Source organism: Tympanuchus pallidicinctus, unplaced genomic scaffold (assembly GCF_026119805.1).
Source record: "Tympanuchus pallidicinctus isolate F22 unplaced genomic scaffold, pur_lepc_1.0 scaffold8, whole genome shotgun sequence".
Classification (NCBI taxonomy): Eukaryota; Metazoa; Chordata; class Aves; order Galliformes; family Phasianidae; genus Tympanuchus; species Tympanuchus pallidicinctus.
Genome location: NW_026294802.1, coordinates 25,536,299 through 25,562,648, shown reverse-complemented (window position 1 = coordinate 25,562,648; position 26,350 = coordinate 25,536,299). Strand labels below are relative to the sequence as shown.

General features: G+C 38.2%; 1 protein-coding gene across 8 annotated transcripts in view; it reads left to right on the top strand.

Moving 5' to 3' along the window:
• The window catches only part of NAV3 (neuron navigator 3), a 524,389-nt gene that overhangs the window by 268,680 nt on the left and 229,359 nt on the right, over nt 1-26,350 (top strand). For 5 of the 8 annotated variants that reach the window (XM_052668318.1, XM_052668316.1, XM_052668317.1 and 2 more), the window contains exon 1: nt 1,985-2,685. The exons of 1 other annotated variant lie outside the window; for it this stretch is intronic. In XM_052668318.1, the coding sequence (XP_052524278.1) occupies nt 2,443-2,685 (243 nt within the window). In that variant the 5' untranslated portion in view covers nt 1,985-2,442. Of the gene's footprint in view, nt 1-1,984; nt 2,686-26,350 lie in introns of those variants that run through there. 2 more of the 8 variants (XM_052668321.1, XM_052668320.1) reach the window with 1 other exon arrangement.

The following is a 26,350-nucleotide window of genomic DNA, read 5'->3' as shown; positions in this document are numbered from 1 at the left end:
CCTGGTAATCCTTCTATAATTGATGATTATTTTGAAAGAGTAATAATTTCCTTGAAAAAATAGCACCAGCTTCACATCATTGTTTCCAAACCCTTTTGGTTATGCGTTGCAGATGACTCTCTCCTGGTAAGCTAGCTTGCTTATTACTTCTAGGGTTTCTGTGCTGGGAAAATGGGTTGCAAAAGAGACTGTGGGTATCATGACCTCATCATTCATATTCAAAAGAAGAGCAGCAAGATTGCCATAATACATTACTTTGTAAAATTATAACCCTGAGAAGTAATAAGATTCAATTGCATTTTTTTGGCAAAGTTCTATTTAAGAAAGTATCTGTCTTACGACTCTAGTTTATTCTTTGTCTTGATCACTGGTCAGCGGTCCTCATGAGGATTTTTCATCTCCTCAAACCTTGCATCAGATAAATCCCTCTTTTCCTGTGGTCCACTTCAGCCTTTGCATATGTGCCCTTTCTAAAGCGTTCACAGTTGTGTCTGATAAACTTAAGCTACAGTGCTTTATGGTGCTGGAGAACAAATGCAGACCGCACAAGGAGCTTTTTTCCCTTTTGCTCTGCACAAGACCTGTAACACTACTTGGAACAAGAATATTCTGTCCATTGAGAAGAGTGTTGGATGCAGTGTACTGAAATTGTCCAAAATGGAGTGAAGGTATCTCCGTGCAGTCTTCTGTAAAGCTCATTGCTAAGCAGAGGATGCTGAAATAGGTTTTGCTGATTCTCTGTGTACACACTGCAAAACTAAGGAGATCATTAAACGAGGTCAGACTTATTCCTTTAAACTAAAAGCATGAATGGATAGTCAATATAGAATATTGAATTCATAATTAATATATCATCATGATCTTTTAAATGAAAGGTTGAAGAAAATACTGTGTGAGGAAATGTACTTTTATAACGCAAAATAATTTCAGAAGGTGGCCTAGGAGTTCCCTTCTATTCTGCTTCTTGTCTATACGGTTTTGTTTTAAATGCTTTTTGTAACTCTTGCCATCCTCAGCTTGCATCCTCAAGACTCTTATTTTTCTCTGAGCTTACATCTTAGTGTGAAAAGTATCTGCTATTCAGGTAGAGCAGCTTAACACCATGTAGAGTACAGTGGCAGAATAGCACTCAGGTATCTGTGTTTTATTTTGGAAGAGATAGCAGTAAAAGCATGGAATATTTTTGCCCGTGGTGTGGGTGATAACATCCCTTAGGAGCTTAATGATGTGTCATTTTTGTACTGGTTTTTTTTTTCCCTTACATCACAGTATAAAATGTGTTTCCCTGCTGTAGGTACTCAAAGGAATCTACAGTTGTCCTTTTAAGCAAGCGTTTATGCTGCTCAGCAATTTGTACTGTCTATTGCAATTCATTTTATGGCTTGCTCTGTCTGCCTATCTGCTGTGTGTTTCCCTGTATAAGGATTTAAGGTTGCCAGAAAGAATATGTCTATGATCAACAAGCAGAAGCGATGTATTGGACGTGCACTTCATGGAGCTTTAAATGCTTTTAGAAAGGGAAGTGTTAAAACTGAGTAGATGACGTTAGTACCACCACCGAGAAAGGAAGAAAAAAAAGTGCCCTGAAAAGCTGTATTGACTAAATCTCCTAACAATGCTCGTGATTTTCCTATATCCTGCTCTGTGTTTTTGTATGGATTTTTCATAGCACAGGCAGACGTTCCCCACACTGTGATTCAGCGTCTGTTCCTAGCCATGCTCTTGCACGATTTTAACCTGATTTCACGGGAGGAACAGGGAATGAAACACTCTAGCTCATGGTTGTCAGCAGTGAAAAATAGCCAGGAATCAGACAAACAGCTTCATTGCTGAGATTATTTCCGGGATAAAAACTCTTCCAACAGCTGTTTGCTTTGGCCACCGCTCAGGTCTTTTTTTTTTTTCATCAGAAAAAAAGAGGCTTGCTTTTTTTTTTTTTTTTAAGCTGTGGGCTGGTTATTTATGCAGTCAGGAAGAGGTCTCTGCTTCCAGTGTTGTGGTCTCAGAGCTGTTTTGACAGTTGGAGTACAGGGAGATTTCATCTCCTCTCTGCCTCCTTCTCTCCCGTCCTTCATTCACTTAACGTGCAGACCTGGAATGCTGTAGGAAGAAGAGAAAGCAAATTTACGAGTTCTTTAATCCCAGGCAGGCAGCTTTGTGGCAGTTACCTTCAAGAAAAGTTCACGCCCCAAAGGAGTGTTTAGTCTTACAGAGTCACTGACTCACTGAGCAGCGCGTGTGTGTCTGTGAGGGAGAAGGCAGAGATGAAGGAGAAGTTTTGCTTCCTTGTGAAACTCATAATACTATTGTTTTAAGGACTTTTTGCAAAGATGACTGCTACTTTTGTTTAAAGTATTTGTTCGGAATTGCTGAATCTGGAGTCTACCAGACTGAGGTCAGGAGCATTTTCTTTGGCAGAAAGAAGATACTTTTAGAGAAGCCATGCCTGTGCTTGGGGTTGCCTCCAAGCTAAGACAGCCAGCCGTAGGGTCAAAGCCTGTTCATACTGCCCTCCCGATACCAAACCTTGGCCCCACCGGCACGCAGCACTACTCACCAAAGTCCTTGGAGCTTACCGGGGCAGAGAGCTCGATGCTGTCTTGTCAGCTCACCTTAAAGTCAACCTGTGATTTTGGAGAGAGGAGAGCGCTTCAAGGGAAAACCCAGGAGCTGGAAGATAGCAAGGTTAGTTGGAAACTTTTCCTGCACATCTGAATTCTCAAAAAATGTTGATTTGCTCGGGCAAAGTCTGATAGAAACTGACTGCCTGCACAGCTCTGGTGTGATTGGGTAAAAGGTAGACTTTTGCTGTCAGCAGTGAACTTATATAGCAGCCTTGTAAATTTTGTTTGCTCAGTGCTGTCATTTGAATAAATATTCTGTTTTTGAAATATTAATGTTAAGTTAATGATAGAATAAATTTCACTGAACAATCTGATAAAGATCAGTAGAATCACAAGTAGAAGCATCCCATAAACAGAGCAATGACATGACTGCACTTAAAAAAAAAAAAAAATAATAATAATAATAATAAAAAATCTTGGCTGCTTCACATGATATTATGAAATTTATAAAGAGATCTCACACCCACACTTATGCCCACAAGGAGACTCCTTTAGAACGACTAATTGATTTTCTTTTCACTTTTCAAATGATCTGGATATTCTTGCTGCAGAACCTGAATAGCAGCTTCCCAGTGAAAAGTACCTGTGTTTTTTCGCTTCTGCACAGAACTTCTTCCTAGACTTCATTTAGCTCTGATTCATTATGATTAAAATTTTTTTAAGAAGTTTTTCTTAATTAAGCTTCCATAGCATTTTTAGACTGCTCATATAGTTTTTCTTTTGTAAAGGAGTACTTTTGGATTCTTGCTTGATAATTTAAAAAACCACTCATGCTTTCCTAGTACTTTTGGTTTGTGGAACTGATGACCAAACTGTGATTAAACATGTATTTGTAGTTGCTTCATATTTAATTTAAGGACACTTGAGTGTAATCAGAGCTGTTACAGTAGTAAGATAGATGTAATGTATGTACTTGGTTTTCCCTTGTTTTTAGTTACTGAATTAATTCAGTATTCAAGAAGAAAGTTGGTTTTGTGGTGAAGCAAAGGGTTGGGATTCTGAACATTTGGTTTCCTTTTTAATCCCTGCCACATTTTCCCACGGGATTTTGGTCATGTCACTTAATTTTTCTCTTGGAGTTCTCTTTGTCACTTTATTCCCTGCCTTTCAAATGATGTTTTGATGGTATCAAAGATGTCCAATAGACAGAGACTAGACTGTTCATTTCTTGATTTCCAGAAATGATGAACAATCCTTTTCTATGACATGAGTGCAACATGAAGATAAGAATAAAACTTTTCAGCACAATGTAATTCCTGTTTACTCGTTTATCTTTAATGGAAAAGATTCCTTCTGTTTACTCTTTGATGGTGTTCTTTAGTGAGTATTGCATGAAAAGTATTTTAGATTTTCAAGTACTATGTTCAGGGGAAAAAAAAAATAGCATTGCCTGCTGAGAACTGTATTTCCTGATTCTTTGAAAAAATTGTAGAGATAGGTAGAACATCTTGTTTCAGTATTTAAACAGCTTAGGATCTATTAGTGATTAGCATGAGACTTAATGGGAGTCAGTTCCTCTGATGATCCGCATTTACTTCCATGGCATCTGGTCCTGAGTACTGCTGAAGTACTGGTGAGTAAAGTAACAGACTGTGTGGACCCAAGTGGTTCTCAAATCTGAGTTTGAGAATTTCAGGTTTCTTTGGTTTGACTATGCTTTTGCACTTAGAGGCTGTTATTTGAAAAAAAAAGTCCTGCTAGGTATTAGATCCATCTCTCTCTTCTCAATGGAGGCAGCTGAGCACATTTAGAATATGACCCTTAAAGATGGTTTATGCACATGCTGGTCTGAAAACTCCTCTGGCTGCCTAGATTTATAGATGGGTTGACTAACTTCTGCAGCTTTTCTGTATTCCCTTTTATAAAGTCTTGACATTTCCAGCAAAGCTTGGTGGATGTCCTTGTTCAGTTTTTTCCCAAGTACATTTTTTTGAAGAATGTTCTTTTATTCACTTATCGAGTGAATTTCATGAAGCATTTTGGCAACAGAATTTGCATAATAAAGTGAGTGGTTATGATGAAGTTGATTTTAGGCTTTTGTCACTAATAAACTTGAATATCATCCTAAATTACTGAATGATATTTTCATTCATCAGTGCTGCGGATTCCTGCCCCCTGTTTCCCATTGCCTGGTCTCCTTAGGAGCATGTCTAAAATATCTAAGTAGTTCAAGCACAAATTTGAATGAGTTGTTAGGGTGAAGGTCACTTCAGGTTTGTTGTGTGGATGCAGATTCCACATATCAGTGTTCTAAAACTTGACTATTTGTAAGAGCCCATAGTCCTTTGATTTTTTTTTTTTTTTGGTTAGCAAGGACATTCCTACATGGTTCTATAGTATACAATGGTGTACTTTAGGAGCATTTCCATTACAACAGTGATCAGATAAAAAGTCTTTAAGTCAAAATGTTGTAAATACCTAGCCAGAGTTTCTATATGAGAGTATAATCTTCTTCTATAGTATACTGCTTGTATGCTTATGTTATATCACTGGGTATAAAACAGCACTGTTTTTTGAGGGTAAGATGATGAATATCTATCTGCAGAAGATGGTGGAGCTTATGAATTAATCATCTGGTTAACATTTGCCCTTGTCTGCTGGATTGCAGGCTTTAGCTTTACTTTCTTCTGTATTTTACACATCCTGCTCTGTGGATCACCAACCTTGTGTCTGAAAGGCAGTTGGATTGACACGCTCTCTGACACATCCTCTTGCTATCTATAAGTGCTAAGGACCCCAAGATAAATTTGTGTTATATATGTCAATGCAGTAGGTCATTGCCACCCAGCTGTTTCCTTTATGGCCCTCAGTCTCACTGCACCTGATTGTTTGAGACTTTTGACACTTGTGTTGGCTTTCTCGCACAACTTCATTGCCAGAGTTGGCTAGGAATACAGCTGCAAACATCAGATCTGTTTTTCCTAAGCATTTTTCCTTTCTCACATGATTTTGTTGCTTTTGCATATGTAGTCTTGGAGGCTTTTTGTGGACATGATACAGTTTGGAGTTTAGTGAAAGGGACATTATTTTAATAAGAACTCTGTAGTAGGAAAAAAAAAATGAATGATTACATTCAATGCTCTTTCTTTAATGGCAAATAAGTTGCTAATCATTAAATTATTCTGTGTGTAATTTATTCAAATACACTTTTGTTCAGAATTTGTGCTTTGGTATGTAGGTCCATCTGCTTTCTTGCTAAGCCTGCTAATGTTTAAGCTGACTGCATGAGCACTTATGATGTGAACAGTCATGCAAAATATTTGAACGCAAGCATTCAGAACACATTCTTTTTCCCTGAGTATCATATAGACAAAAGTTTATTCCTATATATGTACACAGGAAAAGAATCCAGCTGCTGAATTCGTGAGGTGAAATGCTGGCTTGCCTTGAAGCAGATGGAGTTTTGCTGTTTAGTAGGACCGTGCTTTGTTTTTATGAAAATCCACATCTGAAAATACCAATATTTGCTGTAACATTTTTCTAACCGTATATAGAGTAGTATTTTAAATCTGTGTCTCTCCTTTCATACTACTTGCTAAAATAATGAGACCAAAATTATCAGATTGTATTAGGCTGCCTTGTGCTACTCTTGTTGTATTCTGTAAAAGATAACTTTTAAAATGAAAAAAAAAAAAAAAATCAATATTGTGGAAATGGCTAAAACAAAGAAACTTAAGAGTTTCTTTGTAAAAACAACTAATTTTGGTCACTAAATGATAACTTTGTGCTGTACTGCAGAATAGTATCGGTACCGATAACATTTCACTCAAGGTGAATGTAATTTCTTTCAGTAGTTCTTGCGTATTTGCTGCTGTGGCAACAAGGACATTGTCACAAATCTTCTCTGACAAAAATCTGAGCAGATGCTGGGAGCTGGCACCCATGCTGAGCATGTCAGCTTCTGATCTGGCTGCCCAGAGCTACTCCTTGTAGTGTTGTGCTTTAAGTTCCCCATAGTTTCCTTCCATCATCAAACTTTCTTATTTCAAGAATACTGCACTATCATTTAAGCTTGCCAACTTAGTTTTCTATGGACTGAATCCAATATATTAATTGTAGTGTTTTGATTATATGACTTCAAATATAAGACTTTATCCTTCTTTCCTAAGCTAATTCATTCCTGTACTCACATTATCTTACATACATTTTTTTTGTTGCTGTTTTCAGTTTCTCTGTGCTATCTGTCCTTTGCTGTCTGCTTTATCTTCTTCCTTCCTACTAGCAGACATCTTTACAGGCTTCTAGAGAGACTAATTTTTCTCTGTATCTACAAATCAAGTCTTTATGTTATGACTACAACATTTTTATACCTTAAAGGAAAGTGTTAGGTTCTACAACTGACCCAGTATATGTATGTATATAAACTTAAAACTCTTATAGATACATCATTTTGTTTTTTTTTTTTAGGGTTTATGTTAAGATTCTCATAACATGGAGATTGTAGAACCATAGTATTACCAAGGTTGGAAAAGACCTTCAGTATCATCCAGTCCAGCTGTCCACCTCCAGGGACAGTGACTGATCCACCTCCCTAGGAAGTGTGTTTCAGCACCTGACTACTCTTTCAGTGAAGGAATTTTTCATAATATCCAACCTGAACCTCCCCTGGTGCAACTTGAAGCCATTTCCTTGAGTCCTATCGCTGGTTACGTGCAAGTGGAAGCCAGCTCCCACCTCGTCACAACCTCCTTTCAGGTATTTGTAGAGAGTTGTAGAGATACTGGCAGCCGGAGGATGTATGGACACTCTCTTAAAAAGTGATCCAGCCACACCAAGCTCATCACTAAACTATCTAATTTTGAGACAGGAATATCTCAGGGGAACTCAGAAAATGGATCTACTGCCAAGTCTTCTGGATGTAATGGCAAAGAATATGATGTCCACCTGATGAAAGACATGTGAGCGGTTTCTTCTCTAGAGCATTGAAATCTGAGCATCTGGACTGGGAAAGTGGTCTGTAAAGCAGCAGAACAGAGAATGAATAGATGCGCTCTACGTGGGGAATATGGCCCTGAAAGACTAGACTCTGTAGGATAGTTGTACCAAGAAAGCAACGTTGGAGTGATCTAAAATAAAATTTAACATCAATGCCACAAAACAATCCTAAGTGCTTTGATGTGATTAGGCAAAAAACATGTACTGCTGCTATTGTAAGGGCTCTCGAAGTTCATTTCATTTAGTGTCATAATTCTATATTTCGTTATTGATCTGAAGGCTTCTGGTGTTGGCATCGTTCAGCCAGTGCTTTTGCATCAGGACATTGGAATGAGCATGGAAACCCCTCATTTCTGCCCCATCAAATGTCAGCAGAATATCAGCGGTGTGGTAACTCCTGCCTGTTGCCAGATACCAGACTTGAAGAACAGCTAGGATCCTCTATCCTCTGTCTTAAGACAGTTCTTAAGACAAACATTTTTGCTTTCTTTGCATGGGTGGAGCTCCCTGACTGTGCCTGTGGGAGTACTGTGCACACTGGAAACCAGATATGTGCCATGAATGACTTCCATATCTCTGTCTTTATTCAGCTAACCCTTCCACACCATAGCTTTTTTGTGTCCCTTTCCCACCATTCCCCAGCACTCCCAAGTGTGGCATCCGTTGCAATCCCACATCTATTTGACCTTTCAGATTCTTGGATACCTTTTTGTCTGGTCTCACAGGGCCAAACTTCACAAAGTTTCTTGACATACTTAGTCTAGGGAACATAAATAAATGAGTTTATTTCCCCACTTTGTCATACCCTTCCTTTTCCCAGTGCTAGTACATTGGAGATGTCTGCCTTGTGGGTTGGCAAGAAAGGAGGCTGCTCGTTGTGCCGAGTGTTTCATTTACAGTGCTATGGCCAAGGCAACAAAAAGGACAGCAGAAGCAGCCAGAGGCCGCCCATCTTCTTCCCACAGTGACTGCTAGTGCTGGGAAGCTAGCACTGTTTCAAAAGCACTGACTAGCTGCCAGAAATTTCAGTCGGCACTGCTGACACCTGGGACTGCATGTGTTTAAACTTCACACTGGCCCAGTGAAGCCAGGACAGCTGGCAGGAGTTCAGATTGTCAGCATTTTCAGCTTCTTGCCTTGCGGTCTGAATTATTGCTTTATCAAACAGATAACAGCATCTTTAATGTGCTTTGTATATTCAGCACCATCTGACTATGCTATATTATAACTGATTTAAGAGTCTCGTGCTGCACGAGTTTGGAAGCAACTTTGCTGTTACATGTTTATTTTCTGATCATCTGTAGCAAACACATTTTCACTTAGTTAAGATAAATTAACAGTAAGACAAGTATATAACTCTAAAAGCTTTTGTATTTATGAGCAAATTGTAATGAGTGTGGGTTGAAATGAGCCTTTTGTTTATGATTTTTAATTGGGATTATGAGTAGGAGGATATTTACTAACTCAGGTTTAAAACCTCTGCCTACCTTTAGACTTCTTTTTCTATGTTTCTCTAATAAAAGAAATTAGAACTCAGCATACTTCATATTAAATGGCTACGGAGAGCTGACGCAAGGCATTGATAAAAAACAATTGCTTTTACTCTTTTGTATTGCATCTGTGCTTAGGGAAGCTGGCAGGGGATTTCCTGAACAAACAAGTTTAAAAAATTCTCTTTCCTTGAAAATGGAAGTGTTCCTGATTGTATGCATACAGCTCCCAGAATGTGTGAAAGCAGCAGAGCTCCAGATCCCAACGCAACCCAGCAACGTTTGCTTGGTGCAACACCAGAGCTAATAAATGCAGCCCCTCTGGGTAATCTGTTCTCCATGACCATAAATGGAGATAAGTGGTCTCTGTCTCTACATAAAAATAATGGGCTTATACTATACCCCAGGAGGTTTTTGTTAGGCATCAGTGAAGCTTTCCAGCAGTTAATAGTAGTTAAACAGAGGAACACATTATATTCAGAAGGTGTACCATCTCTGCCACTGGAGAATTCAAAAAGCCAAGCAGAGGTACACCTGCTGGTCATTGCGTGGTTACACTGACCCTTTCTTGTGCAGAGGAGTAGGTGACTCTCCTTAAGGTCTCTTTTCTCATTCACGGATTCCGCTAAATGCAGGTGTGTGATGGTGAAACTGCTACTCTGGAAGCCTGAGCTGATAGCCCTGTGCCTCACAGTGCCACTGAGATGTAAGAACTCACTTCGGAGACATCTTTGCTACAAAATATGGCATTGCACAGGATGGGTGTTTTCAGAGGTATTTCTCTGAAAAAAAAATGCAGTTCCTGTTAAGTTTCCTGAAAGCAGGAATAGGTATCATCAGAAACCAGCAAGCTAGTTTCTCATTCAGAAATATTCCTTACCGTGTGGGATGTCAGCATTGGAGTGCTCTGAAGTCTCAAGAACCTGTGAAGTCTGACAGTAGAAGCACACACAGAAACCCAGTTCTGTGCAAGGGACCTGGAAACCCTAAGAATCCAATTAGTTTAGAACTATAAGATCCTTCAAAATCCCTTCAGGAACACTGCAGTAAGTCTTTCAGCCTGTCCTGTTTCATGGAGGCTGTTCAGACTGCTCCCTGGGTTCCAGGAGCTTCCCAAAGCACCCAGTGCAATGAGAGGTAGCACTAAGACTGAAATTCAGTTCAGCTGAAACTTATTATTTTCCCTAAGTAAAAATATGTTCTCATGTCCTCTCTGATTTTTTTCCAGTTTCAACCAGACCTTAAGCCTAGATACCTTTACTAGATTGAGGCCTTAATGCAACAGGTAGTGTGCATGCAGTAGAAGTTGCTTACAGCTCTATAGCATATAAGGCTGTATTTATATGGCTGTATTAGAGTGTGGGAGAAAGGGAAAAATATTATCACCACAGTACAGAGTGAGAGGGGAGATTTAAGGGGAAATGGATGATTTTCCCACACTTGGGCTAGGTCTTTTTGATAGGACTTTGAATCTTAGGTCCTGCATATCTTGACTTCCAGCCTCATATCATAAACACAAGCCCAATCTTTGTCTTTTCTAAGGAATCAAGAAAGAAGTGTTCACATTATTATTTATTTATCCTGTTTACTTCACAAGGAGAGTTTTGTTTCTTTCTTCCTCCTAATGTCAATAGCTGGCATCAGCCTGAGCCCAGGTCTAAAGTGGAGTTGGAATTTTACTCCAGAAGCCACGTTCTTTGGTTTTGATCTATCTGATCAACACAGATTTTGACACTATTTATTCAAGATGCACAAATATTGTGCCCTTTGTAGAGTGGTATAACACTCATGAGAAGTCTTGTGTGTAATGCTGCTCATAGGCTTTTCGCTTGTTAAACATGATGTAGAAAGTATAAATATTTATGAAATAAAAGCAGGCCTTTCTTAAAGAGAGATGATATTTTTAGTACTTATGTCTGCTTTTGTATATACTGATTAGCTTCCTTGTAGCAGAAATTCTTGCATTTACAAAATAATGAAGGCAAATCAGTTGCAAAGAAATGTAGTTGTTTTAACTCTGTGTTCATTCCCACTGACTTCTAGGCCCACTGACTTCTTTCTCTAGTACACTAATATTTGTGACTTGTGTAGCTTTTCTTACACTTGCATGCAGAGCAAGCAAATTGTAGTTCATTTAAAGCAGCTCTGTGTTTCACTTTGACCTGATTCACAGGATGTGGTCTTGGAGGAAGCCCATGCTTTAACAATAGCCTTTTGACAGCTAGAGTGGTTGGGGACTAAGCTGGGAGAGGAGGGAGCATCTATCTATTCTCAAACCTTCTAGTGGAATATTTTGTGTGAATCTTCACTTGCCTGTGATGTTTTTAAGGTCAAAACCCTTGCTTTTTTGTTTTTACTGGCAGCAGAACTTTGGCTGAAAGATAGCATAACTTACTTAAAATTCAGAAAAGGAATGTGGAGTGTTTTGTCTGGTAAATGCAAAGGAATAATTCCCTTGTGTAAGATGTGTAGATTTCTGATGGCTCCTTTGTATGTTCAGTGTAAACCAAGTTGGAAAATAAGCAAATCAAAGGGAAGCAGAATTTTAAAGCTATTAGGGCAGGATCACAGTATTTTTGGGTATACAAAGTGAGAAGGTGCCAGCCTCTGAACTAACTGCATAAAACGTAACAAAAGTTAAGCAAGTGCAATATTAATATTGTCCTAACCTACTTTCAGCCTGATATTTGGTCTGACTTACCTTTTTGGTTATGTTTATTTTCCCATAGCCTCCTTTACTGCTCTGCCCTTCCAATCCTATTCCAGTGGAAATATTTTGTCATTCTGTATGTCTCTCATCACAAGCTTAAAATATTTTGCTAGGGTGAAACTCACCAATTAGTGAATGAATTGCAGCAAATCTGCAAAGGTAGAACAAAAATAGATGCTGACCCCTCTCCTGTGTTTTCCATTTCAAAATATCTGCCGTTGAGAATTTAACACCTGGCTTTGTATCATGTTGATACTGTGTTAAACTCCAAAAGATTTGGCAGTAAAGGCTTCCTGTTGTGCATCAGGAGTTGATTTACAGGGCATGTGTAAAACCATCATGACTTAGTAATCGGAGTGGTCATGCACAGAGAGACGACTTCCTAAGATGTGTTGTAAAACATTTGACCACTTTCATTAATCAGAAAAAGCTGCATGGCTCATACATGATTTAGGGTGAGTAAGACATAAGTCAGGGTGCAGGACTTTTACTCACCACTACAACAATGGGATTTACTGGCAGCACTATGCAGTAAACAGGCTGTTTTCCTTCTTGTTTTAATTTTTTTTTTTTTTTCCTGTAAGATGTCTCTGTAGTGGAAATAAATAGGCATTAAATAAGAATGTAAAATAACAAATAAAAGTTCAAAAGGAGCTTAGAAATATCCTCAGCTGATCGGCCTGACTGCTTTAGTCATTGCTGGCCAGCTCACCCGCCAGAGATAGCATGCTGGAAGGAAGAGCTGGGGAATCTGTTTCTCATGAAGGAGCAGCACAGATCTGAAGGCTTGGAGGCTACAGGTTCAGATTTGCTTTTGAAATGCTTCTGAGAGGGAGTAGGGCCTAGTGATTAGCATGGGAAGCCACAAACTAGTTTCACTTCTGGTTTCTATCACGTACCTCTTTGAAATCAGCTTATGTGCAAAATGGTACTAAGGCCATTATTTCAGAGTAAAGGTTTTTGGTAGCTAAGTATTATTTCCTCTTATTTTTTTAATACCAAAGGAATAATCGAATTAGCTACTTCTAAAAATATTGTTGAAGTTACTTTGAATGACCTTAGGAAAACTGATTTTTTTCACCTAATCTGTTACTGATGTTAACAGCTTCCTGTCTGACAGCTTAATAACATGTACATCCTTAGTTCTTGTTTGTAATAAGAAGACACAAGTAGAAGCCATTGAATATACAATGTGCATTTGTCCTGTGGAAATATGTGATAAGAGGAGAATAACAGTGTCTTTGCTGTTTTCTGTACCTCAGTGTAGTATCACACTAGAGACTGGCAGAGTTCTGAATTACTAGCCGAAGCCTAAGGAGCAGAGTATTCAGTAAATAAACTATGTCTTACTGACAGTCAGATGCCCTGTTTACAGGCAATAACATCACCACATCCTTATCTTTGAATGCAATCTAGTTTGCAAAACGTTCATGTCCTGACTACTCTTGACTGAGAACTTGGTTTCTTCAGCTCGGTGTTGGCAATAGGTTGGTGGTTGAATCAGTGAAGAGTGAAGGCAAGGAAGCCCTCCCAGCACAGGCCGACTATGTCAGTCACAATCTTTCAGGAGTTTGAGCCTATAAGCTATTAGCAGATGGGAGTAGGGAATAAAAGAAAAATGTGCAGAAAGTAGATCATGACTTTCTTCCCGGGGCACTGTACTGTCAATACAGAATTTGTCTGGGTTGTGCTGCCTCATCCGTGGGCATGGTGCAGGGAAGTGTAGAGTCCCAAGGGAACCTGTACAACCAAACCAAGCAAAGTTTTGAAGAAGGAAGCACATGAGAGTGAGCATATTTGGAATTGGTTTGTCAGACCGAACACTGTCATTCAAAAAAACCCACAAAAAAACAAAAACCTTAAAGGGAGTTTGGCAACAGAGCAAGAATATAATACAGGAGATTCAGATCAGCAAAAGACACACTGGAGAACTCAGACTCCCTAAAAACAAGGGGATTAGGGACATATTTGCATTATGGAAAATTTGATCCCTTCTCTTCTGAAAACTAGAGATGATCTCATTTAATGTGAGAGAAATGGTAAGATCTCATTGTGAAATACTGATATAAATGCCAGCAAAGGCAGAGTGATAGTGGTCATATTTCAGTCCAATGGGACAAATGTTTCTTTCACTTCCCATTAGAAACTTGAGCTTGAATAACAGTAAAGTCAGGATTTTCAACAGTGATTTTCACTCAGATGTATACATGTCTTTCAGGATTTCAACAACCTTTGCACACAGTAACCAGTGATTTACAACATGGTTACAAAATAAACAAATGTTTTGTCCAAATTAATTAGGAAGGAATATGAATCCTGGTCAAGTTATAAAGCAATGGCAACTCTTCCAGCTCTAAGGATTCTGTGATTCTAAATTTACAGCACAGAGATAATAAATGTAGGTTTAGCCCTTTGGCAGCAGTAGTGCATCCTAGGTAGATGGAAACCATTCAAAAATTACAAATCTGTGGTTCATATTAGAAGTGGGTATATATGCTCGTATACAGGTCCCTATTCACATTTATATCTGTATTTGCGTAAGTAGTCACAAGAACATTTCTTTTTAAATATTGCGAGAGGCCTGCAGCAGCTAAGGAACTTGAAATCCCAGTAAAAGAACAGAGACTGTCTCCAGTACCTGTTCCCAGTTGCTTTCCCTGTTTCTCTGGTAAATGAACTTCCTCAGCAATGCAGAGGTCACTGATGCAGAGAAGGAAAAGGTGTTCAAGTTACTGAGGAGTCTGTTTCTATACAAACTACATATTGTTGCCCCCTATCTGTATACTTCTTGTATACTTCTGCAGCTCTCTGCTTTTATCATCTCCTCAATGAACTTCAGAGAGATATTTTTTAGCTAGATCATTTTCAGTGCCTCATTTGGGAAACTTGTCAAAATCATACTTCCATAATCAGAACTCGCTGTGTAGTTGATGTTATCAGAGGGAGTTTCTCCATTTTCTCAATGGGGGCTACTCATTGTGTCTAGAAAATTCTTAATTTCTTATATTATCACAAGATAGAATTTCAAGCCATTCAGGCTTAGATACTGAATGCTTCTTCCACAAACCAGTGATATTTTCTAATCAAACAACCTACACCTCTGCCTTGGAGGGTGTTATGTCTATAATCCATGCTAGTTACTCATGCTATACTAAAGTATAGCTAATCTCATCATTATGTAGATGAGTAAAATAAACTATGCAAAAATGTATTCTGTTTTTTTTTTTTCTGTGGAGAAATAGAGAAATCTCTTGGTTTCATTTTTTTACCTTTGTTCATTTTTAAATGCTTCCTAGGTTAGTTCTTGGAGTACTCCAGGTTCAGTCAATACCTAAACTCCAAGGTTTATACAGTTAAAACCTCCTCACTGGCATCTTTTTCCAACTCAAGAAATCCATCCAGAAGTTGGTTAGTAACTGTCAGCCATTGCCATAGAATGAAGTTATTTTTTTTTGAGAAATGTGATTAACTTCTCTGCCAAACTGTCTGTCGAAGTTTTACAGGTAAACTTGGGGGAAAACTGCCATTAATAGTGCTGCTAATTGGGGAAATTGGTTTATCTGTCAGTGGATGTATTGATGTGGCATACCTTATGTACTTGGGTCATGTGGACTGTGTATCCCAAATTCTGTGAGCATCATGGTAGTTGTGTGCAGAGCTGTAGCTTGTGCCTGAGTCTCCAGCACTATGTTGGGAAAAAAATCCTTGAAATAAAATGCATAAATGCACTACATTGTAGGCCCAGGACAAAGGCCTTATTTTTGGGAACATGAAGCTGTTTTGTTATCCTGAGCTGTTTTATGCCAGGCAGCTGGTATTTTCTGCTAATCAGAGATTTTTACTCTTGGAAGTTATAGATATATAAACTGTGGATATATGAAGAAAAAAATAGACTTCTTTGTGCACTGAAGCCATTCAGGACAAATTGTTTCATGAAAGGCAAGCATATTAAAGAAGAAAATAAGACTCCTTCCATCTGTCTTTTTTTTTCCCTTCTTTCTTTTATCCTGTCTATTTAGATGACCTATGGAACTTAGATTAATAATAATAATAATAAAAGAAATCAGCAAATATTTAGGTTATGCTTGCTGCTTAAGTATTTGGAAAAATGGATTTTTATTATGAGTGATATCATTTCTGAGTTTTCTAACAAAAATAATAACCATGATTGGCATGTCACTGCCTTTACTTTCCTTGTATGGTACAGTATGTAGCTCATGTCCATTTCTGCGCTGTATGGCCGAACTGAAGCACGCACAAACAGTATGAGGAAAGGGTAATCAATCTGACTGCGTGAAAACTCTGAGGAAATACTGATAAGTAAAACAGCTCATAAATTCTGCATAGAATTGTTCGCATTCATGGCTCCAAAGATTAAAATTGAGGCTCCTTCTGTCCCACCCATAAATGATTTTTGGCAGTAGAAATGAGCACAGTAAAAATCTGCTCGCAATCCTAATTGCCAGTCCCTTTTTGCCTTCTCTGTCCTTCTCTTATACATACAAAAAAGATTTTGGTCTGTATAGTCCAGTGTTCTGAAATGCTGTATTTATTTAATGTTTTTTTCTTTTCAAGTTTACTAATATTAGGTCTTAATAGCTGAGTACTGTTCCTTAGTCAGGACTACATGTGTGTGACAAATAGTCAGCATGAGCAGAAGATGGGGAACAGGGGACAGGCTGTTTGGGAGTGCTTTTTCCTGTCTGTAAATAACTTGGGATTAAAGAAAAATATCAGTGAAGTTCAAGAGTGCCCCTAGCTATTTTCCTGCATCACAGATCAGTGAAGTCTGGCTGGTGTGGGGAGCGCAGAACAGAGAGTATTTGAGAAAAAGTTAATTCCTTCCTGTAATTCTTGCATTTAATGAAAACTAAACCATATTAGTTGTAACTGTCAAGCTGGGAACGCATAGAGGACTCTGCTGGAGTCTGAGAACAGACAACACACAGGCAAGGCGGTCAGATGTTCTCAAAGACTGTATGGAGCTCCTGGGCATAGCATGGCTCATCTTACCTCATTATAGCCAGCTACTGGGTTGGTGTCTAGTCTGAGCTAGCTGCTTGGGCTTCTATTGTAGTCAGATTGGAAAGATAAATACTTCCTGAGGGCAATTCCTTTCACTTTTCTGAGATGTTTATGTAAAGGTAGAATGTCTCACCCTCTGGAGAAATGTACATCTTTAATCAAGGGGAGATGAATCAACTGGTTTAACATCTACTTTTCAAATGTGTGATATTAATTGAGATGAAACTTACCTGTAGTATAGAACTTTTATTTGGGAAGATATTCCCATTTCAAGTACTGAATGTTATTATTACTACAGATTGTACATCTATTTTCCAAACTTTGTTATTTAAATCTTCTGAAACTACTCTCAAATCTGGTCCAGACATTATTGTGATAAGCATGCTGGAGCCAGGCATGCTTTTTTGAGGAGGCGAGGAGCATCCTTTTTTAATTCTTAAACAGATTGGTGATACGAAGTTCTTGAAAGTCCCTGTGGTGAGGAGGAGTGATGAGCAAGCAAAGATAGTACTGAAATGAGCCAGTCACATACGAAATCAAGGTATCTCTGTTAAGGAGATACGCTTCACTTTGATATATTTTTGCAGCTATCTTTCAGGTCAGTGCTACAGAGATAGTAGGCATACCGAGATGAATCATTACCCTGAACTGCTGTAATGAATCAGTTTACTGAATATGTGACAATGCTGCTGTGTGTACACATGCATGGGCTTTATACGCACACAAAAGGAAAAGTATCTAATGAGTTGGTGAGCAATGTATTTGCACTGAAAATCTCTCACCATTTCAGCAGTGTCCCAGTGCATGATTTACACGTCGTTTTCACTCAGCTCCAGCATGACTCCTTCCTTCTTCATTTGTTGTCACAATCCAGAAACTACTTATATACTTAAAGAAATAAGGTATGAGATCAAGTAATTTACCCATTATAAAAATGAGATATTCAGTAATATTCTCATACTTCTGCAGAGGATTTCATATATAAGTTTAGAAAAGTTCCTCTTGCACATTACAACTTTGCCATGTGATGCTTTTCTTCCTTCTAGATAGGAACTGAATGACATGGCTTTAACAGCTGCAGCTGTTGCTTACAGGGAAGAACAACATTAAGGAATTGTGGTTGCTCCTTATTAACTTGATAATAAGTAATATATATATAATATAACTTCATAATAAGTGTCAAAACTACATGCAGGCTTAATCAAATTTGATGCGTACTCCGAAAAGGGTGTTTTTCCTGTCTGTATTCACTGAAATCTCTCAGGTAAATCCTTTCTTGAGCCACGAACTTCTTTGCTTGGCAAACTGTCTTGAACTAAAGATAACTGGAAAGTATTGGAGCTGTCACCTCTCTAGCTGCTGTCATTCATATTTCAAGTGAGGCAGAAACAAGAACACAGATGTAGCACCTATCAGAGTGGGAATGAGATTTCAAGTAGATTAAGAGTATATTTTGTGAGACGGGGCAAAAGATATCTAAATGCCTGCTATTCAAAAATATAAACACTCTGATATGTCAGTGTTGCAGGAATATGGGAAATGAGCTTTTTAAAAGGGTGACTGATATGTACATATCAATGTTGAATATATCCTTACAAAATACCACTTTTTTCACAGAAATGATTTTCCTTTCAAACTGGACAACCTAAAATTTGGTACTGTCAACTTCTCTGGTTACATCTAAGAATCAAATCCCCAATCTTTTTTTTTTTTTTTTTTTTAATATTTGTGCTATTTTCTTTTAGAGGCTTTATATATTTCCTTCTTTGCATTCTCATGGCTTATTCATTTCCTCAGAACCAGAATTACCTGAATTGGTAATTTAATATTTTACCCAGTTTATAGGTTAGTGAAGGATAATCACCATTTGCACCTGCCTTTTTATCTTGTAGCTTCTTACTCACACAGGACACTGCTGATCATCCTAAAGAAAGTGCATAATACTATGTACATTTTCTCTTGTCTCTCCCGTTACATTAGAAGCGAAACTGAAACAGTTCAACTCAGAGAACAGCAAATCAACAAGTTGTTAATATGTTTGTGTTGTTTGGAATCAGTTTTAAGACACAGATTTAATTTAAATTTCAGAATGCTGAACTCTGCCTCTGCAATTCCACTAACATTTGTTACTTACTCATGTGAAACCAGTGATGTTCCAAACTAACTTTTTAAGGCTAAAGAAACTCCCTCGTTTAGCTTCATGATAGTAAGTTTCAGTGTCTCAGATAAAAAATGTGGCACACTGAAGACAACAGTTTAAATGAACTCACGATTGAATGATGTTCCATCATTCTTATGACTTACTAGACGATATGTCTTAGTGCTCAAATAAGGGTCGGGGCCCAGTAATAGATACTGAAGAAGTGGGACAACGATATAGATTCTGTTCTAAAAGACCCATGAAAACAGCCTCAAACAAGTGAGTAGAGAGGAAAGCAGCTATAGATAAATTGGTTTTTTTTATCTTTGTTTATGTTATTACATAAATGTTTAAATATTGAACTTCTGATGGCCTTGCTGGCGTATGCTCACTTATTGCTAGTTAGATACTACAGCAGAAATTGCTCTTCATGAGGGGCAGTGAGAGCCTTATAGACCTTCACTGCCCTCAGGATGGAGATGAAGAAATGTGTATATTTGGGAGAGGAATGAATGGATGAGCACTGAGGCCCTGCTATTGCTCTCTGGACAGTGCAGCAGTGTTAGCAACTGATAGATATGTAAGGGCTCTGGCTGTTTGAAAGAGCTTCAATTTATAATTCAGTGAATCAAAGGAAGGATGTCCAGAGAAATGGACAAAAAGCTCTTCACAGCTGCCTCCACTATCTGGCATGCACTAATTGCTGTGATTGTTTGTTAAAGCAGAGCTTTGATGATTAGGGAAATCTTTTCTGAACAAAGTACACATTGAGGCTGATACTGCAAAGTTATCTGGAAGCCTTTCTGTGAAAATGACTGCAACACAAATGCCACAGTGACTGCATTCACTTTCTTGACCATGCAGCCAGCAATTTCATTTTGTCACTGAAAGAGAGCTTTTCTTCCTATGTCCACAGGAGTGAAGAAGCACAGAAAGGAGAAAATTAGGACAAATTCTCTCATCCTTGTTTTTGTCAGGAATGATACTTACATATCCAAATCTTCTATGCTGTGGGTCATCGTGCTTACAGGCACGTTGCTCCTAAATACACAGTGGGCAACCTGTGAGGCTTGAACTAATAAAGATGCTATGGAAGGGTACACAAGGAAGGAAGATAGGGCCCCTGAGGGGACAGTAGAAGATCACAGCTGCAGAGGATAGGGCTGTGCAACTCAGAACTCAACAGAAGGGTTCAGACACACAGTCTGGGCCTTGAGACTCTGTATAGACATAACCCAGCAACTTTCTTAGTGACTCCGTGTGCATAGAAGGTTCCACCCTTTCTATGTTAATTCTTACGGAAGTTATGATGTTAACTCTGAAAAAATGCATTTTAGACATCTGAAAAGGAAATTAGAGTTTGACTCCTATCTGTTCATGTAGTCACTTAGTAGAGTGTTTTACACTTGTATGGCTGACCTAATTAAAGTCAATATCTAACTAAACAATGCAGCCCATGCAATATTTTTTGCTGATTCTGTTCCTCCATCATTCTTATCAAAGGCTTTCTCAGAAAGGCACTTTGAAACACTTCACAAAATTTACCACCAAAACCAAGAAAAAAATAACCTTTGTGCTTTTGCTTTACCACTGGCTGGTGTTCATATGAAACAGCAAAAGCTTGCTAATTTTTTGTATGTTCAGGAAAGATTCTATAGCATGTAGAGTAATGAAAACTTATCTCAGGAGCTATTTAACAGTGCTGGAAGTAGCTGTTTATTCTTTGTACAAGAATGCCTTTTCTAACTGCTCATTTACCCCTGCACGAAAGACCCAGATTGTGGACCCATCTCTGCTACTCTGGAAAAGCCAGATGGGGTGGTTTCTGAAGCACATCAGTGAACTCTTGGTTTGGCTGGCAAGGACGACTTGGGAACGGCACCAGATGAGTCATCCTCCCTCTCTGCCTTCAGGGGCTGAACATTTTCCTTACACAGCACTTTCGCTCCCTGTTAGGCGGCTCCTGACAAGTAGGGCAGATGCGGATCCTCCTGGATCTGGTTATTTTAGAGGACAACGTGTTGTCAGAGCATGTTCAATGTAATGAGGCTAGTGAAAATATCTCCATTGTTGCAATCTCTGTGAGTAGGGTCCTTAACATGACCCTCTCCAAATCTTGGTAGTTTGTGTCATACCTGACTGCTACCTAAGCACTCATTGATGTGGGTCTAACTACTGCTGCAGCAACAGCCTTAATATGCTGTGTTGGAAACAGTAGTAAGAGAACAGTTTTTCTGTATAGATATTTTAAAATACAGTTTACAGCTGCAGACTGCAAAGCTCACAATATCTGTATGAGGTTTAGGGGGAGATGGTTAGCACTCTGTTTTCACATTCTTCCTTCCTATTATTTCAAATTGCCATAGTTTTTCTATCGCTGATATTTGTATAAAATATGTAGCCTGTCAACAGAAACAGTGATGTGGTCTGGCTTCTTAATGTTTGGTGCCTTTTGGTGATCATCTGCTAGAAAGTGGTGTCAGAGTAGGCTGTATTTAAGGAGAAAAAAAAATTCAGTTTTCCTTCTCCCTCATCAGTAGTTCACCTTGTCTGTACAGTGTTCATAATATAGATGGAGATGTACATATATCTATGTAACTGTATACACATATATTATACATATGTATGTTATCATGTTATCCGCAGCTCGAAGGCTTTGTGGATTTCTTATTCATGTGCTTGCATGAATTTATTTTTTATTTTTTGTTCTGAACCTTGAAGATCTTAGACTTTTTTGGGGGTAAGTTCACACTCTAAATTTAGCTGCACCTCATAAAATTTAAGAAAGTATCTGGCTAATGGAAAGTGGAATATTTTCCAAAAAAATAACAAGAGAAAATGTTTATCCTAACCCTGCATCTGTATCACCTGCAAACCTCATTCTTTCTGTTATCTTTGTCCAAATCAGTAGTAAATTCCTTTAGCAATCTGAAACTCAGTCAGGAAAGGCGTCTAAGCAAAGCTGTTTGATTTCGCTGTGGCCCTGAGAAGCTGGGTATGCTAGTTAACCTCCACAGGGTAAACCTAATAAGCCAGGTAGGTGTTTTATTTTTGGATTCTCCAACCTACATATGCATCTTTTAGTATTCATTATTTTGTTTACATCCTAAAAGTTTTATATGATACAAACACAAATGATGCTAAACTAAATTGGCAGAGAACAGCTTTTAGAGACAAGCATGAGATCCTGAATCTGGAAATACAGGTTTTAGTTGTTCAGTCACACAGTTCCTGTGTTTGAATACAGCAGCATTACGCAAGAAGCCAAGAAAACAAAACAGCACTAACTGTTTGGCATACTTCATAGAAATTCAACTACAGAGGAAGAAGAGAATTTAAGAGAATATTAGAAGCAGCTGCAGATACCTCAAGCAGGTTTAAAATTTTAAGAGAAGTACATATGGCTTTAAAAGCAAACAGGGAGGAGTGCTGGCATTGGCTCATACAATTTTTGAATGGCAAGGAGCATAATATTTCAGTAAGTCTTCGTCAAACTGTTTTAATTAGTCTACAAAAGAAAAAAAAAAGATCTTATGAACTAAAAACATCTTGCACTGAGTGGGTAAACTTGATCAGTTTAGTCTGAATTATTTGGCTTCAGTCTACGTCTCATTTGATGTTTGTTGGCCTTTGTACAACTGCAGAAGAGTCATGTAGGAGAGAGGGGTTGGAAAGTACTGTAGACTGTTCTTTTCAGAGACATTTGTCCCTCAAATTTGTATACTTGAGCCAGAGAGTTCAGGGTAAAGCTTTGAAAAATAGTGCTTCTTGAAGCATAGCCATGTTTATCTGGCATGGATTCACATACAGTGGATACAACGCTGGCACAATTACAAAAAAGGAACTGATTATAAAAGTGTATGGAGTGATGGTTTTAATAGGGTCACAGTTTATTAAAATCATAGCAAGAAGAAGAGGAAAGCTCTTCAGAAAATATTAACTTATTTCTCCTCCCTGCAACCTTTCTCCTATTTATCTAACAATCTATCACTATCTTTTTCTTGTGGGCACAAAGAGGATAAAAGATAGACCATCTTAAAGTGTTTAACCTCTTTCCAACATTTCAATTATGAAAAAAAATGAAAGTTTTTTTATTTTTTATTTTATTGTTTTGCTGTGGGTCATAGTGGTGATGGTAAATTCTGAGGGATTAAAAAGAAGAGTCTGTGAAATTCTGTCTGTTGTCTTTCCTCAGAATAGTGTGCAGCAGACAGCATTCACTGTGCACTTAAAATCTGGACTTATTGTGAAGGTTAACTCACATATCCAGCCATTTTCAGGGCCAAACTTAAATTGTTGGTGAACTGAGGCCAAAAGTCCACTATGTAAAAATACGCATATGTAGTTATGTATGTCTGAGTTAGAAAAGACTGTGGATGTATGCAAGTGCACAGAGACAGTCAGGCTTGAATTCTTCCTACATCAGCCACCTGCTGCATAAGCAATAGGACGAGTAAAATGCAGTTGCAGGAGCATCCTGTTCTTTTTACTTTAAAGACAGAAAAGCATTGCAGCCAATTTTTGAAAACTGAGCGGGAAACAGAAAGGAAGCAATAAGAAAAACCCTCAGGAGATTTGAAGTGTTTTTCCTTCAGTGTTGTTTACTGTACTGTTGAAAAGGTATTGTGCTCTTACAGAACAGAGTAAAACTGCATTCCTCCAAGCCATTAGAAAAAAATTCTAGCTTGGGGATAGTCCAAAAATTTATAGCAAATTATGGGTGGACCAGGCTTATCAGATGATTAAAGGAGCGACTTGGTGTGAAATTATGTGAAAATAAATCTCTTACTGCAAATCATAAAGTAGTGCACTCTTAAATCTGAAATATAAGAATTGAAGATTTTTTATTTATTTATTTTCTTTCTTTCTGGTGTTTTCTCAGTAGAGATTTGGTATTCTTGCAGTATTTTTTTTTAAACTTGGCTTTCTGTAACTCTTAAGGGGCTTCTCCAGATGTTGGATGCTCATTAAAATGAATTCTGTTCCAGTTCAAAAGTCTTTGGAGGAGCACCGAGTAAGGCAACAGTCCATTGATTCCTTCACATTAGACTCAGTGTTGGGTTCATTTCATGCACTTAAGTTCAGCAAGTAAAAATGTGCAGCTGTTAGCTCATTTCTCATCAGTGCTTGTGGCCAAAGAAGACTTTTATGTGCTGTTGCAATTATTTACATTTTTTTGGTGGTAAAGATAAAGGATGCCTTCGATCATTGTCCTGTGAGTCTGATGCACCGATGACGAATCGCTTTTAAATCCACAATGAAAAAAATTGACTTTTTTGCCATTAGTGAAAGAGGTTAGAAGCAACATGACCAGACTTTGCTGAGTCTGTTGAGTAATTTGAGCATGTTTAGATTGGCTTGTGTTTGTGTTTAGGAGAAGGCAAAAACAGAACAAGAGTCAATTTTTAAAATTCATTTTAAGATCAGGGTAATCCCACATAGAGTAAGAACATGTTACAATGGAAGGAAGTAAATTCAAGAACACAGAGGTTATATCCTACTTCCTCTGCTTTTTACACTGACACGCAGTAATTTCATAGACTGCTCTAGAGATGTGGATTGTGGAAATGTTTCTTTTCCCCAGGGAAGACAAATAATTACTTTCCAGATTTGATTGCTAAAAGTAAACATATTTTTTTTTTTACCTACTGTGTGCACAGTTAATCAAGTGTGTAAATTTTGGATTAGCAGATTGGATTAACACTCAGTAAGCAGCATTATTTTTAACCCAGATGCTTTTTCTATCTCATACAACAAAATGTTTTCTATTATCTTAGTGAGACCACGATAATGCTAAGGAAATTATGCCTTTTAAAACATTGCATGTTAAACAAAGTTCTAGACTGTAGAGTTAAACATGACAGATTTCTAATACTCAGGCAATTCTTTACAACAGTTTTCAGTAATCCCCTTGCAAAAGCTACAAATTGTTGATTTGCATGTGAATTTTACTTTAAACTCGGTGCTTCATGACCATCAAAAGAAAAAAAGTAGTTCACCTTAAAGCTATTTCCATCAAACAGAAGTAGTCATGAAGACTTTCTATTTTCCTAATAACCACTTTTACCAAAACACTTCATGTGTCTTTACTCACTAACAAATCCGCTACTGTAGCTGTGACACACTGGATAGTGTGATAGTTAATTATTTGTTATGTTAATCATTTGTGTGATAGTATCTTATCTGTTATATCTTTATTATGCTAAATCTTATTGCAATAGATACTCTATACTTTTTGCACGTTTCCATTGAAACAAGAACCTTTGCATTTTCTTGTTGGTTAACAACACAAATTCTCTTGACATGAAATATATGAGATGCTCTGACTAGTTGGCTGCAGCCAGCATTTGAGGACACTTAAAGGCCTACTTGAGACAAAGAAGGATGGAACATGTACATAGAACAAGATATTATTGAACTGAAAACAATTGCACTTAAAGAGTATACAAAGACAGGATGACCAGGCTACCTAAAATTAAGCCATTTAGATTTAACATTGAAAATACCTTTCCTATAGGTTGCATGATTTTCCATGAGAAAAGTGTTTGATTTCTCAGTGAAATTTGTGACAGATTCTCCAGGCCTGCATTTTTTATTCCTGAAGGACTTCAAACTTTTCTCTATGTGAATAAGCAAAGCTATGAGGGCTACTCGGAAAGTAATTCCTCTTATGTTATCACATTGGCCCACAGTGTCAGAGGTGGATGTTGGTAGTATGGTAGTAGAGGCTGAACCATCCTGACAGTGTTCTGTTACATTTTGTTGCCCTGTGAGAGATGGTAGCAGAGCGATAGTCTGACAAAATGACATCTGACAGTGGAAGTGTGGGTGAAGCAAAGATGTGTCATTTACTTCCTCCCTAAGGAAAAGATTGCACCCACTGACATTCATGACATTTGCAGAGACCAAACAGTGGATGTGAGCACAGTGGGACAGTAGGTGGTACATATCAGCAGTGGTGACAGTGACATGAAGACAAGCCATGTTCCAGACAACCAGGAACAGCTGTCACACCACAAAATGAAGAGTGTCTCGATCACCTCTTCTGTGCAAATTGGCAGATCAGTCTGGGTATGGAGCTAAATATTGTTTTCAATATGTTGGAAGCGATGGCGGCAATGTTGGAATTTTGCAAAGTTTGCATTAGATGGGTCCCATGAGTGCTCACACAGGAACAAAAAGAACACTGTTTGCAAGTTTGTTTGGAACTATTAAGGCAATACAAGGCTGAAAATGTCAGTTTCCTGGATGACATCATTTCCAGTGGCAAAATGTGGTATTGCCACTGCAAGCTGGAGTCAAAATGACATTCCCATCAAAGAAAAAGTTCAAGATGCAGCCCTCAGCAGGGGAAGTGATGTGTACTGTCTTTTGGGTCCTGGAACCCAGATAAACCATGAACTCTGACTGCTCCGTTGCAATGCTG